This window comes from Felis catus, chromosome D2 (genome assembly GCF_018350175.1).
Source record: "Felis catus isolate Fca126 chromosome D2, F.catus_Fca126_mat1.0, whole genome shotgun sequence".
Lineage (NCBI taxonomy): Eukaryota > Metazoa > Chordata > Mammalia > Carnivora > Felidae > Felis > Felis catus.
This window is the reverse complement of record NC_058378.1, coordinates 54,947,361-54,962,889: the sequence shown is the minus strand read 5'-3', so window position 1 is coordinate 54,962,889 and position 15,529 is coordinate 54,947,361. Positions and strand designations below refer to the sequence as shown.

Genomic DNA, 15,529 nt, shown 5'->3' with positions numbered 1-15,529 from the left:
GTATAATTCATTGTGCCTTTTCCCCACTACTGCGCCGTGGTCTGCTAATCATAATAATCAGGAATGGTAAAAGAGGAAGAAATACAAGAAGTAGAAGGTGATTAGTAGTGAGAGAGGAAGGAAAAAATGAGGGGAGCTGAGGTGTGTAATGGTTGATAGGATGTAAGGAGATTTCAGTCGATGATGACTTTGGATTTAGGAGCAAGGCCTGGCTCATTCAGAGGAGTAGGTTTAATGGTATGGGTTCTTCTCGGATTAATGTATTTGCTTGTTTGTTTTACCTTTCTTCCTAGAGAGCAGAGATTATCCATCATCTGGCTGATCTGTTGACGGACCAGCGTGATGAGATCCTGTTAGCCAACAAGAAAGACTTGGAGGAGGCAGAGGGTAAGGACCACGTGATTTGGAGTCAGTGTTATGAAGCGTTTGGTTTTGGTTTTTGTTCTTTGTTTTACTAATAATTCTTACAGTGTAGTCTGCCTAAAGACAAGATTGTTATATGGGGCACCTGGGTGACTCAGTTGGCTAAGCATCTGTCTTTAGCTCAGGTCATGATCTCATGGTTCGTGGGTTTGAGCCCCACATCAAGCTCTGCGCTGTGTGGAGCCTGCTACGGATTCTCTCTCTTACTCTTTCTCTGCCCCTCCCCTCCTCATGCTCTTTCTCTCTCTCTCTCTCTTAATAAATAAATAAAAACTTTTAGGAATGTAAAAAAAAAAAAAAGATTGTTATAGAAGAAATTTTATATTATGCATCATTTTTATTAAAGGCAGCTTGCTAGTATTCAAATTATGTATACAATCTCCAGCTCCTTTCCCAGATACTCTAGTACAGCCCTCCAAAGGAGCTTTTTCTGTACCCACAGGTCATGAGCCATAGATACTATGGCAGTTTCAGGACAAAAAAGAAAAATACTGAGGACTATTTTAGACATTTCACTAATAGCAGCCAACACCTACTAAGTAAGGCCTTTCTGTGTGAAGAAATCTTTGATGATAATCTTATACAGTTCTTTAAAGTAAAAGAATTAAGGGCGCCTGGGTGGCTCAGTTGGTTAGGCATCCGACTTCAGCTCAGGTCACGATCTCGCAGTCCTCGAGTTCAAGCCCCTCGTCGGGCTCTGGGCTGATGGCTCAGAGCCTGGAGCCTGCTTCCGATTCTGTGTCTCCCTCCCTCTCTGCCCCTCCCCCGTTCATGCTGTGTCTCTCTCTGTCTCAAAAATAAATAAACGTTAAAAAAAAAAATTTTTCTTTTTAAAAAAATAAAGTAAAAGAATTAAGACCCACTGAGGTTAAAGCTGTTGCTCAAGGTCACACAGTTATTGGCAGAAGTCTGACTTCTGACCTCAGTTCTCTCTGGAAATTCATAAGGACGCACAATGGCTTACGAACAAAGTCCTGGCTATACGTGAGCGTGGTGGTCCCCTTTGACTTGCTAAGCCCTTTTCAGGAAATTTATCATAAGAAACTATTTCAAGAAGAGAAAACTGCTCTGTATGTAAAGATTCTTGGAGCAGGGTTATTTATCACACTGAAAATTAGAAACAACCTCAGTGTTTAACAACATAGGTCTGGTTAAATGTGTTAAGCTATCAACTCAGTGGAGTATGTAGTAGTAATTACAACAGTTTTGGCAACATGGAAAGCAAATATGCATTGTGAGGTGGAAAACTAGAATGTAACATTTAACATGCACTGTGTTTGAAACTTGATATTAACACATAGGGAAAAGTGAAGAAAACGGGTTGATATAATTGGTTGGTAAAATGATGATTCAGCTTTTTTCTTAATATAAGGTAGGTTCCTCCTTTCCTAAGTAGAAAACTTTGTATTATTTTATCTTAGTGGGTGTGACTATAAAAAAGAAAGAAATTTTTCATCATCTCATTTCAGCATTAACCATAGTAATGATTTGTGATATGTGATTCCACACGATTTTCCCTGGTACATATACATGTGTATATATGAATATGTGTGTGTGTGCAGAGAGAATCACACCATGCAAACAGTTGTATTTAAATTTAAAGAAAATTCTGAATATGAACTTACCATTATTAGGAGCACCTTGGTGGCTCCGTTGGTTAAGCATCCAACTCTTAATCTCAGCTCATGTCTTGATCTCAGGGTCATGAGTTTAAGCCCCGTGTTGGGCTTTGCACTGGCCATGAAGCCTACTTAAAAAAAGAAGAAAAAAGTGAACTTACTATAATTCTATTTAAGTTTTTATTTCAAAAGGAAACATCTTTATTGCTTCTGATTATAAAAATAAGCAATCGTTATAAAAAATTAAAATAATGCAGAAAGAGATCATCACTGTTCTTGATGGCTTCCAGACATCTCCACATGCATATATGCAATATTTGATAAATAGGATATTATCATACATGCTCTTTTGTAGTTTATCTTCTTCAAAAACTATATCCTGGACAGCTTTCCATGTCAGTACATATAGATATTTGTAATAACTGCCTGGTAGTTCATCGTCTAAATGTTTAAGCAGAATTTGATTTTATTATATAAATACTGTGACAAGTATCCTCATTACATGCAAGTTTGCTCATGCGAATGACAAATTTCTGGAATTGAATTTGCTGGCACAGAGGGTATTGGTGTACATACCTTTACGTGTGAAATATACTGCCAAAAGCCCCCTAGAAAAACTAAGTGGCATGTCGTTGTCTTCTCAAGACCCGCTAAATTCGTGTCTGTTCCTAACACAGTGCCGTGTGTTCGGTAAAGCAGCTGCAGCCTGTCCAGAGCCACTCCTTTATCATGTGTTCCTCACACCTCTTCAGGGAGACTCGCAGCTCCTCTGCTGAAACGTTTGAGCCTCTCCACATCTAAATTGAACAGCCTGGCCATCGGTCTACGGCAGATCGCAGCCTCCTCACAGGACAGCGTGGGGCGTGTTTTGCGTCGAACCCGAATTGCCAAAAACTTGGAGCTAGAACAAGTGACTGTCCCAATTGGAGTCCTGCTGGTCATCTTTGAGTCTCGCCCAGACTGTCTACCCCAGGTATGTGCCTGCCATTGGGGTAGGGAAAGAATATATTTTCAGGACCCAAAATCTTCCAAAGATGGTTTTCTTTTTTTCTTTGTTTGGTGAGAAGTTCTTATCTTTTTTTCTCCCCCAGAGATAAGTTTTTGAGACTTCTCAGGTGGTTCTTAAAGTAATTTATGTTATTGATTCTTCCAGTGATTCTAAAGTAGGTATTCATATGTCCATTTTACAGTTGAAGAAACTGAAGCTTATAGAAGTTACTATTCCTGTCACACTTATAACAGATGCATCTTCCCTAGCACAGTGCAGGAGCACATTTCTGTATGTCTTCACTCACTGGGACACTGTGTTCCCTGACCACAGAACCCCTGCTAGCTTACTGCAAGGTCATTCATCTTGTAGCTGGTTTTACCCATGTGAAAAACACCCCTTTGTTCTCATGTCATAGATGGCCTCCTGTAGGTAAATCTCTCAGGAAGAAGAACTTCCAGTAGTTAATGAAAACTAGAATGCAACCCTCTTTAAGGAATTTGACATATTACAGGCCAATGTTGAGAAATCATGTGTTGAAAAGATTTTTTCCAAGAAGCCATGCCTTGATACAGGGTGGCATTAGAGGGTTGTCCCACTGGTTACCCTAAACACTTTAAAATTTGGGGATAATTTTCCCATCAGACTGACCAGTAGGATGATACCAGCTTTTTCTTTTCACTAGCCTCAAAATCTCAAAGAGAATATCTATTTAAAAACATAAAACAGGGGTGCCTGGCCAGCTCAGTCAGTAGAGTGTGCAGCTCTTGATCTCGGGGTTGTGGGTTCAAGCCCCATGTTGGGCATGGAGCCTACTTAAAATAAACAAATAAATATCTAAAGAAAAACAAAACAAAAACAGCACCTCTTTGCCATAGGGCACAGGGTGAGCACAGGAGCCTGAAATGCTTTGTGGTAAATATTCCCTGACATGACCTAAAACCAGATTGTTCACCCCATACCACGGGGTCTGTCTTCAGCCCCTGGTGGGTGCTGGCACACTGCCCCCTCTGGCCACACACCTGTTTGCAGAAATACCAAGTGAAAACTGTAGAACCCGAATCTGCTAGTAGGAATGAGTACGTGATGTTTTTTTGCTGCCTTTCATCCATACTAACGGATACTTCACGTGGAGAAAGGTTTCTTCTCGGGGCGCCTGGGTGGCGCAGTCGGTTAGGCGTCCGACTTCAGCCAGGTCACGATCTCACGGTCTGGGAGTTCGAGCCCCGTGTCGGGCTCTGGGCTGATGGCTCAGAGCCTGGAGCCTGTTTCCGATTCTGTGTCTCCCTCTCTCTCTGCCCCTCCCCCATTCATGCTCTATCTCTCTCTGTCCCAAAAATAAATAAACGTTGAAAAAAAAAATTAAAAAAAAAATTAAAAAAAAAAAAAAAAAAAAGAAAGGTTTCTTCTCTAGCCAACTACAGCTCATGTTCCTCACCTGGGATCTTAACTCTGGATGGCATCACAGAATCCATGAATTGTAAAAAATTGTATGCAGTTCTGTGTGCTAGTGCATTTATATAGAGAAGATTTACATTACTTTTTATAAGGGGTCCATGAGCAACAAAACCAATAAAGGATTAAGAGCTACTAATTGAGATTAACATGCTCAGGCAAGGTTTTTTAGTAAAGTTCCTTTTATTACATTATAAAAATGGGAAGATTTTCATTCATCCCAAGAACATTCAGAAAGTTAAACTTCAGGGGACTCCTGGGTGGCTCTGTCAGTTAAGCATCCTAGACTCTTGGTTTCGCCTCAGGTCATGATCTCGCAGTTCATGAGTTCGAGCCCCACATTGGGCTCCATGCTGACAGTGCAGAACCTGCTTGGGATTCTGTCTTTCCCTCTCTTTCTGCCTTTCCCCCACGTGTGAGTGCATGCGTGCTTTCCCTCTCTCTCTCTCTCTCTCTCAAAATAAATATATAAACTTTAAAAAAAAAGTTAAGCTTTAGGCCTTAGATAATCAGGTCAGAGTCATTAACTCTGCTTTAAGAGGGTAACTAACCCTCCTCCTGGGTGGCCTGCTTTTTCACTGGAGTATTTCTGCAAACAGGTGTGTGCCCAGAGGGGGCAGTGTGCCAGCACCAGCCAGGGGCTGAGGACAGATCCCGTGGTATGGGAGTCCTTGGTGAACAAGCTGGTTTTAGGTCATGTCAGGGAGTATTCACCGCAAAGCATTTCAGGCTCCTGTGCTCACCCTGTGCTCCCTGCTTGTGCTCCTTTCCCAGAAATCTCCACCACAGCTTGTCCAGGGTCTGACGGGTCTCTAGTCTGCTCCAGGTTCTCAGCACCAACATTTAGAGCTCTCAGAATAGTTACAGGGCCAGAGGAAGATGTGGCCAGAGAGGCCACCCAGCCTCAGCCAGAGGCAGCTAAGCTCCCTGTCCTCCACCAGGGCCCAAGTGGGGAGGGGGCCATGTGACGCTGGCCACTTAGGTTACTTTGCTAATGGTGCTAAGGAAGCTGTATAGTTTAGTTCCTGAGATTGGGTGCTTTGGCTCTGGAGTCAAGACTTCTGGCCCTGCCGGTTATAAGCTATGAGACTTTGGGGAGTCACCAACTTCTCTGGGCTTCAGTGTCCTTATCTGTAAAGCAGGAGATAAAACAAGTATTTAATTCACTGGGATATCATGAAGTTTGAACAGATTAGGCCTTATAAGGGCCTAATGACAGGCCTTATAAAAGTGCTCAGCAAACACTGTTACTATATTATATAAAAATCACTATAGTATATAAAGTGCTCGGTGAATGCTGTTATTATTACTGCGTTTTCTCTTTGGTTCACTGCTCTCTCCCCTTTGATCTGCAGGTGGCAGCCTTGGCTATAGCAAGTGGTAATGGCTTATTACTCAAAGGAGGGAAGGAGGCCACACACAGCAACCGGATTCTTCATCTTTTGGCCCAAGAGGCCCTCTCAATCCATGGAGTCAAGGAGGCCATACAGCTGGTAGGTCCCTGGGAATGAGCCACATCAGACCCAGAGGGGTTGAGTTTGGCGTTTGGGTGTTTGAAGCAAAGCTTACTTAGGTCACGTAAGGCCAAGCCATTTTTATAGGCAAGCTTGACCGGAACAGGGGCTTCCTGGTCCACATGGGTCTTCAGTGGCTTAGTGATTTAGGGCAAGTCAGATGAGACAGATTTTATGAAAGTTTGTCATAAACCATCGTGCAGCATGTAAGAATGAGGTCATGCTATTATCATTATTTTTATTATGCTCATTATTTTAACCACTGTCTCACTCTCCTCAGTCATCAAGTGGAGTTTTTGAACTAGACAGTAGTAGGTACAGCTTACTGAAAACTTGCTGTGGGCAAGGCAGTTTCCGTCCGTTGTCTCATTCAGTCTTCGCATAACCCATAACAGGAATGTGCCATCAGAACGAGGGGGAAAAACAGGCTCAGTGGTGAAAGTAACTCACCTAAAATCACGCAGTCTGTTGTAAAGTTTACATTTGAACCTGGGCTAATTCCAGATCCTTCTCTTTCTCCATCAAGGCCTACTTACTCTGACATTCCAGGATTCTGCTGGTTGCTGGGGCAGTGTCTATAAACCCACTGCATTACGTGCCCCCTAATAGGAATTAGGTTTTTTTGTTTTTTGTTTTTTTTATGGCACCACAGGGGGTGGAAAGGGCACAGATTTTAGGGATTCAGATCCCAGCTCTACCACATCCTACCTTAATCAGACAGGTTTCCTCCCACCCCCACCGCTCTTCTTATTGATGTATAACATCCATACAGTAAAGTATACAAATCTTACCTGAAAAACTCTGTGACTTTATCCAAATATCCCCGTACACACATACGTAGCCACCAGCCATATCCAACTGTGGAACACTTCTAGCACCCCAGAAGGCTCCCTTGTGCCCTTCCTGATCAGTATGCCCCCCCACCACCAAGTAGCCCCTTATTTACTTCTTTCACATTCACCTTTCGCTTATTTTTGAACTTCATTATAAATGGAATCATACAAAATACACTCTTCCGTGTTATGTTTCTTTTGTGTATCTTTGTGTCTGTGAGAACCATCCATATTGTTACATCCAGCAGTAGTTTTCTCTTTTTATCACCATGTGGTATTCCATGTATGTGTGTATACTGCAGTTATCCTTTCTTTTGTTGGCTAACTTTTGGGTTGTTTCCAGTTTTGGGTTATGCAGAATAAAATTGTTACAAACATTCTCATGCGTATGTATTTGTGTTTCTCCTGTAAATAACATGACCATATGGGTGAATTAAAAATCAAGAGGAAGAGAAAAGGCCATCATCATCTCAGTGTCCTGAAACCAGGGCTTCACCCCAGGGGAGAGCTTGTCAGCGGCACCCGTGGAGAAGCAGGACTCCTTAGCAAGACCCAGCCGGTCCTGAAGGCTGTGGTTGGAGAAGCCACAGGGCAGCACCTCCGTTGTGATCCTCCAGGCCAACCATAATCTGTAGCTCCTCTGACTTCCAGAGGTAGCACTTGGTACCTTGGTACCATTTTGAAAATTAAATGCCCTGAGTTGCAGTGCGTTGTGTCCTAGTCGTATCTTTCCTGCTAGACTCTGAGCTCTTAGACAGCTGGGACATGTCCTCCTGTTTTGTAATGCAGAGCACAGCACCTAATGTGTAGTGTTTGGTTAAGTATTTGGTAGATGATATCAGGACTCTTACTTTTGGAATAAGTTTTCACAGCACCTGATTTAGTTCTCCCGAGGTACAGACTTTTGTACAGACTTTTATCCGTAAAAGGGGTGCTGCTACTTTGTATTTCATGAGGTCAGATGACATTTTTCTGTTTTTATTCTCTACCTCATCAGGTGAATACCAGAGAAGAAGTGGAAGATCTTTGTCGCCTAGATAAAATGATAGATCTGATTATTCCACGTGGCTCTTCCCAGCTGGTCAGAGATATCCAGAAAGCTGCTAAGGGGATCCCGGTGATGGGACACAGTGAGGGGATCTGCCACATGTATGTGGATTCAGAAGCCAGCGTCGATAAAGCCACCAGACTGGGTGAGCTAGATGGGGCCTCTGCTGTGTGCAGGCAGAATATTTAGCAGATCCTCTGTGACTTGGGAGCATGTTAATAGAAACAATTATTTGTCTTCCTTCTTTCAGTCCGAGACTCTAAATGTGAATATCCAGCTGCCTGTAATGCTTTGGAGACTCTGTTAATTCACCGAGATCTGCTGAGAACACCATTATTTGACCAGATCATTGACATGCTGAGAGTGGAACAGGTACAAGTCCACAGGACTCCTGTGTCCCTTCCTGTCTTCCATTTTGAGATTTAGAAGCCTGTGGGTAGCTGCCTTACCATTTAAGGCAATTTAAGAAGCAATACTTTTGAGCATCTGCTGTGTACGGAGTTCTATGCTAAGTACACAGAGAGGAGTAAAACCTATCCCTGCCTTCTCACAGTCTAGCACAGAAGAAACCCATGCTCACATAGCTGTATTACAAAGTGGAATGTGGTAAGTGCTAAGAGAGGTCAAAGATAAGACAGATCACATGGCAGCCCACTAAAAGGACTGTTTCTGGAACCATTTATTCAGGCGGCATAGTTTAAAGTTTATGTTTCTGAACACGCGTTTCTGTTGGATTTGGTTTGAAAAGATTGCGCAGAAAAGTTTTCAAACCAGAAATTTATATGTGTCCACCTTGCCACTAGGGCCTTCAATTAACCAATATGAACGTACTTAATACAGTGGTATTTGGGAGTCCACAATTTGTATGATGTTCTCTCTGGAATATTTTATTACCATTCCATTGAGGTTATAAAAACCAGTGCCAGTAAGTTTCACACAAGTGTATGTTCCATCTTAAATTCCTAATTGCACAAAAAAAAAAAAAAAAAAAAAAGATGCTCTCCAGGCAAAAATGGATAGTCTTAAGCTTTCTGGCAGAACACATTGTAAGCTTTAATATCTGATGCCATGGCACCCTTTCAGAATTATGTAAATAAACACAGTATCTGGATAAAGTGGCTGCTGGCCTTGGTTGCTTTGACCCTGAGTGTGTGTCACTTCCCTTTCATCCTTTAGCTGGAAAAGAAGGCTCTAGTCAGCTTGTAAATGGACATGGTCCCTGTGAGAACCTGAAAGGATTGTTTTGAAAATGAAAATACACCACAAATTAAAATGGGGTCAGATCACGTGATCACTCATGTTTGGAGCCTTACTTGACATTACTGGCACCTATGTATGCCAAACACTACACTGGACTGGGCTGGACTAGACAGGAGGAAACTCTCCTTTAGCCGGGAATAAACCCCTCCAGTCCCGATTCAGACACAAACCTATGATATTCTTAGTCGTTCAAGTCAAGATTGCCTTGAAATTCCTCAGATCAACGTCAGTCAATGTGTGTACCTCATCTTTGTGTTGCGGGAGGTAAACCAGCAGGGTGACTTGCCCAGAGTGAGGGCTCAGGGATGGGTTTCCTGTCCACAAAGAAGGTGGTTGGACCCTAGGCCCGGAGAAAGTGGGGTTGCAGGTAGAAGGGCCTCAGGAGCAACAAGAACAGGACATGCTCTGCTTGTTGTAACTTGAGCAAAGGCAAAAGCTTGGTCCCAAAGAACCAAGCCATGGGAGGTCTCAGAGAGTGAAGCCTAAGTGGGATCAGACTTATGACTGGGGCCTTCAGTGACCAGCCTCCAGTTCTTAAATTCCTCCAGCCAGGAGCAGGATGGTGCTGAGCTGAGCCTAGAGCTGGGGCCTGACTGACAAAGTTGGAAATCTGACAGGTAACCATGGTTTGAGGCGGTTGGTTACCAAGTGCTCTTTTCCTCTGAAGCACACTTAGGACTTATCCAGAGAGAAGGGAGTAGAAATATATACAGGCCATCTCCTCCTTTCCATGTGAGTCCCAAGACTACGTGTCCCGTATGCAGGGAATGGGATTTTTATAGCCAAGTGTTCATTTTAGTAAGATGCCAGCAGTCAAGGCTTATGTCAGTAGCCTGTTAAATGCCTTGCACATTCTTAACATTCAAAGGCTTCCTGCTTAAATCCCTGCTCCAGTTTTACTGAAGGCCCATTGCTGGCAAGTGGCCAGTCAGCATTTTCGAAAGCAGAGCATCCTGGAGGGTGGTGGGCGGCTCCTAAAAGGAAGTGGAAGGCTGGTTTAGTTGTCCAGGCCACAGCAGCCATGGGCTCCTCCCCTGCAGGCTCATCTGGCTGTTTGATTCTAGACGAAGAAGAGTGAACTGACTGACTGCTCTTGGGTTTATATTGTTACCCCTCGACTTCCTCTGTTCCAGGTGAAAATTCACGCGGGCCCCAAGTTCGCCTCCTATCTGACCTTCAGCCCCTCCGAAGTTAAGTCCCTCCGAACTGAGTATGGGGACCTGGAATTGTGCATTGAAGTGGTGGACAGCGTCCAGGAGGCCATCGACCACATCCACAAGTATGGCAGCTCACACACAGATGTCATCATCACGGAGAATGGTCAGTGTGCGTGTGTACACATGCTTCAAGTGTGCAGCACCTGCTTTTTCTGCTTTGGTCTCCGTGGGGTCCAGCACCTCTCAGCCCTTCTGGCTGCAGGAAAGCATAGTCTGAATACACTAATGATAATACCTGGCGTTGGTTGGATTCACGGGTCTGCTGCGTGCTCTCACATCTGCCACATTATATTGTCACAGCAGCCCCAGGGGAGGAGGTGGGGAAGAGATGGTTAGCTCCACTCTGAAGAGGACTCCCTCTGTGTCACAGGTGTTACCTTTGAACTTCTACAGCAGTCTTTCCAGGTTATGGGAATAAACCCATTTACAGCTGAGGAAACCTAGGCTCGGGAGGTTAATGGCAGAAGCAGCTCACCACACTCATTCACTCCACAGATAAGTACTGAGAGATACACGTAGGTGTCAGGCACTGGAGGCCCAGCAGTAAAGGCAGCCAGTGGTAAATGGCCTCCTCCAAGGATCTACAGACGGTTTATTGGGGAATCACAACACCACCAGTTTGAATATCTGACGTTTACTGAGCACTTACGTGTGCTAGGCTCTGGGATGAGTGCTTTGTGGATGCCAAATCATTTTATTCTCTATACAACCCTATGAGCTAGGTAATATTGCCAGTCTGCATTTTGCTCTGGCACAGAGAGCTTCAGAAACCTGCCCAAGGTCACCCAGCTATTGAGTGTGGAATTGGAATTCAGACTTAGGCATTCTCACACTGGAGCCTATAAATAATATAGTCAGGCCATTGCAGCATCAAGGGTATGTCTACAGGAGGAGATCTGGACTCCAACCCAGTCTTTCCCAGGCAGCTACTCTTTCCATAACAGGGACTGATGAAGCTGGTTAACCTTCTTCCTCTTTAGACTTTTTACAAGTCTGCGTGTTTAATGTGTGGAGAAGCTCTTCAGGGGCCTGGGCCCAGCCCCGATCAGTCACCAGTGCATGACTGGAAGGAGGGATGTTCTCCATGGGTTGGTCACCTTAACTCGGTTTCTTCTCTTTATGCTGCAGAGAAAACAGCAGAGTTCTTCCTCCAGCACGTAGATAGTGCCTGTGTGTTCTGGAATGCCAGCACTCGCTTCTCTGATGGCTACCGCTTTGGACTGGGTAAGAAAGATTCTGGTCATGAGAGAAAGGAGACCCTTTGTGAATCACTATGTGTTACAAAGAGCATAGTGAGGGTGGAGGAGACACCTCTGCTTTACAGTCACATGCTTGATCAAGATGATAGGGACAGAATTGTGGGAGGGAGGTTGATGAGAAAGAATAGTAACAACAATGAGCCAGGAGAAGTCCTGTCTATAAGCATTTTGCATGCTAAGAAGGTAGGTACTTGTCTTTTCTTTTTCATAGTTCTTTGAGATTCAGAGAAGTGAAGTAACTTGCCCAAAGTCACCCAGCTGTCTTTTAGACCCAAACTTGTACAAGTCCAAAGCCTGGGTTGCTCCCACTACTGTATGGCAGACCACAGCATGTCCACATGCACAGGTTGTGACAGGTGTACATGCCAAGGTCTCTCAAGAGCACTGCTGTGGCAGACTTACTGCTTCAAAGAGACGTAGCCAGGTTGCCTGAGAGTGAGGAGTTCCCCATGAGGACAGGACATAAGAAGGGTTAATACGTATGCTGGGCATTGGAAATAAACAGGTGAGCCCAGAGGTGCAAGGGTGACTTCTAAAACAGACCTCTGAAATAATAAGCTTCAGAAAGACACCCTCTCCCCTTCTGTTTAGAAATAAAACCTCCAGGGGCACCTGGCTGGCTTAGTCAGTGGAGCATGCGACTCTTGATTTCCGGGTTGGCAGTTCAAGCCCACATTGGTATAGAGATTACTTAAAAATAAAATCTTAAAAAAATTTTTTTTTTAATAAAAAGAAAGAAAATCTCTATTCCCCAGTATAAGGATTTTTCAGTGTCTGGTTTTCAGGGGTGCCATTATACAGAGCTCCAGTAAGGCATTTATGACACATCTGAGCATTATTTCAACACTGAAAATAAAACATTTTAATCTTTCTGAACTCTTAAATAGATGATCTGCCTAGAGAAGTACTTCTCATTGAATTACAGAAGGTAGTTAAAGAGAATTTTACTCAGTTATTCTTAATCATTAGACCCTTTATAGTTAGTTGCCTGTTTCTGTTATGTTGGGCTTTTGATTTAATTATATCAGTTGCACTGATTTTTGTATTCCATGTTATTGGAAGAAGAAATAGCAGCATACTTTCAAGGACTGAGGTGCCCAGGTTTCAACTGAAAGCCCACGATAGCAGAGAGCAAAAGTCCATTGTCTCCATCGCCTACATAGAGCAAACACTCAAACGCTGGTTGAGTTAAATTCTTATGAAGCGCGTTGATAACAGTGACAGGTGATGTTTATTGAGCATTTACATATTCCTTGCACTGTGCTAAGTATATCACATGCATTGTCTCACTTAGTTCTACATGACAGATTCTATTATTTTCCTCACTTTCCAAGTGAATTGAAGCACGAGAGACAGGCAACATGCCCGATGTCATGAGGTCTCTACGCTATTAAAGCAGAATTTGAATCCAGTGGTCACATGGTCCATGCCAGCCACCACCCCCAAGCACATCCCCACTCAGGTGTCTCTGCCCCTGCTGGTCTCTGCCTGCACCACCTCTCCACCTGCCCCTCCCCTGCCCATCTCCTTGTCACTGTTCAGCTTTTGGAGGCTCTCCCGAACCACTCCACCTGTGTGAAGCCCACCCTGCCCACACGGTCTGTCACAGCACCCTTCCCTGCACTCCCATCACCACATGAAATCATTTGCTGAACCGTTCTTTGGCTGCCTTGCCCACAAAAGTATAAGCTCCATGAAAACACCACCTCACGTCATTTATTCACCACTGCCTCCCCCAGGCCCAGCACGGTGCCTTGTACATAGTACTTGCTCAGTAAAGTTGTGACACACAAGGGAACCCTGCCTCCACTGTGTACCATGCAGAACGCCCACCTAGACTCAGGAAGACCCTTAATGCCCGAAGTCTAGGCCTAGAGCAAGAGAGAAGGAAAATGAGCAGTCACCTCTTGTGTATTCAGTAACTGTCAAATGAGTACATGTGCTAAGAATTCTGGGGGATACTGAGAACATGTCCCTTACATTCTGGAACTTAAAGTTTGGGGGAAATGTTCTTCATCTTTATACTGGACATTGTTGTATACCTCAAAAAATGCCCAAATGTCAAATTGTGATACATAGTCCAGACCCTAAGCAGATATCAGAGCCAGCACTCCTAGTCTTGTCAAAATGCATTTGGGATAAAAGTGCACAAAAGAGGCCCACACAGTGTGTTTCATTAGGAGGGGACTCCATTGTGATTCATAGTAACCAGAGAGCACATTGACAGGGACCATGGAACTCAGGCGGGTCTGGGGAGGATGGAGTGGGCAGGGCGAGAGGGTGCCAGGTCGGGAGAAGAGAGAGCTGTGGGTCTGGTGGACGGACAGGAAGCGGAGGCTGGGGAAGCCGCAGCCTCATCCGTGCTTTTTCTCAGGAGCTGAGGTGGGCATCAGTACGTCACGGATCCACGCACGGGGACCAGTAGGATTGGAGGGACTGCTCACTACAAAGTGGCTACTGCGGGGGCAGGACCACGTGGTCTCCGATTTCTCTGAGCACGGAAGTTTGAAATATCTTCACGAGAACCTCCCTGTGCCTCAGAGAAACACCAACTGAGAAGAGCTGGGAAGGATTCAAGAGGTCTTCACAGTTAAGATGGTCTTAAGCATCTCGTCGTGTCCTGGATGAGCCAGATGCCTTCTCCCACTTCCTAGAAGGGTCTGCCTCTGGGAAAGTGTACCACGAAGCTTTTGGGCTCAGTGTGACAACACCGCTCTTGGCTAACGCGCGTATTCCAATTCACCCTTGTCTACATTAGAAAATAACCACCGTGGACGGGGACTTTGCTTCTCACAGTCCAGTTCCCTGCAAGGATAGAAGCAGAAAGGTGCAGCTTCCCCCCATAAAAGGCAATGGAAAATCATGGCCACTTTTACCTTTTTATCGCCTCAATGAGGTAATGTCTCCCCTGGCGTTTGGTTGGCGCTAGAGCCCATCACACCTAATATGTCTTTCCACATTTCATTTCTTCACGCTTACAGTCAGTTTCAGAAAGGAAAGATTTGGAATTTAGAAGAGGGGCAGCTCTCCTTTTTGGCATTCTCATCAGAAACAGTTGCAAAAATGGACTGAATCATTTCCACCAGGAAGATTGACTTTTTGTATTTATTGTGGAGTAAATCTACGGAAGCATTCCAGATGCTCACCCCTGTCCGGACCCAGAGGACCCGGCGTTACCCAGAATGCAGTTGGAACCTGGAGCTGCGAGTCCCAGGAAGAAGTACCTATAGCAATCATGCTTGAAATTTTTATATGAATTACTTTGTCTCCTGCCCTTTCCCTCCAAAACAAAAATTAAAGGGTTATTTTAATACTTTGGATTCCTCCCCCTTTTTGAGAAATAAAGTTCTTATGAAAAGCCTGTGTGCATGGTTAACGTTCTCGTCCTTACTTGCTGTTGCCCTCTTCTTCCTCTGCCCTCCCCGTGGTCCTCACACCCCGCTGTTATGCACTGGCTCTTCTCTAGAAGTTGGTTGGGGAGAGTCCATCTGCTACATGTGTCAATGGAGGCGGTACAGGCAGATCTCAGGACGGACCCAGACTGAGAGAGGGGGAAGGAAAACAGGAGATGGAGCCCAGGAGCATAAGGACTGAAAAGGGAAGGACTGAAGAGCGGCTACGTATGGCACAGATGTGCTGCCATTGTGCCAAGGTCCACACAGCGTCCACTTGGCCACAGCCCCAGCCGACATCCTTAGTTCACTTTGGATGACCCTCCCTCCCTCCATCTAGCTCCTGTTTTATTAGGGTCCCTGGTGCCTGATGGTCTGCAGTTGAAAGCTTTCTTGTCTCGTGGGGGTCCTCCCAAAGAAATACGCACTCACTTCTATGCTTCTTATCTTCTGAGGATGTGTTACGAGCAGAGGAATTACAGTGTCGTGTGGAACATGTTCCCAGACTCGTTCCAAACTCT

At 44.6% G+C, this 15,529-nt stretch overlaps 1 protein-coding gene across 5 annotated transcripts in view; it reads left to right on the top strand.

The window, feature by feature from the left end:
* The window catches only part of ALDH18A1 (aldehyde dehydrogenase 18 family member A1), a 42,259-nt gene extending 27,282 nt beyond the window's left edge, over positions 1-14,977 (top strand). For all 5 annotated transcript variants that reach the window (XM_019813600.3, XM_006938031.5, XM_019813599.3 and 2 more), the window contains exons 11-18: positions 294-387; positions 2,795-3,015; positions 5,841-5,978; positions 7,830-8,025; positions 8,131-8,252; positions 10,274-10,460; positions 11,486-11,581; positions 13,991-14,977. In XM_019813600.3, coding sequence (XP_019669159.2) covers positions 294-387; positions 2,795-3,015; positions 5,841-5,978; positions 7,830-8,025; positions 8,131-8,252; positions 10,274-10,460; positions 11,486-11,581; positions 13,991-14,172 — 1,236 coding nt within the window. In that variant the 3' untranslated portion in view covers positions 14,173-14,977. The remainder of the gene's footprint in view (positions 1-293; positions 388-2,794; positions 3,016-5,840; positions 5,979-7,829; positions 8,026-8,130; positions 8,253-10,273; positions 10,461-11,485; positions 11,582-13,990) is intronic.
* Positions 14,978-15,529: the final 552 nt, after the last annotated feature.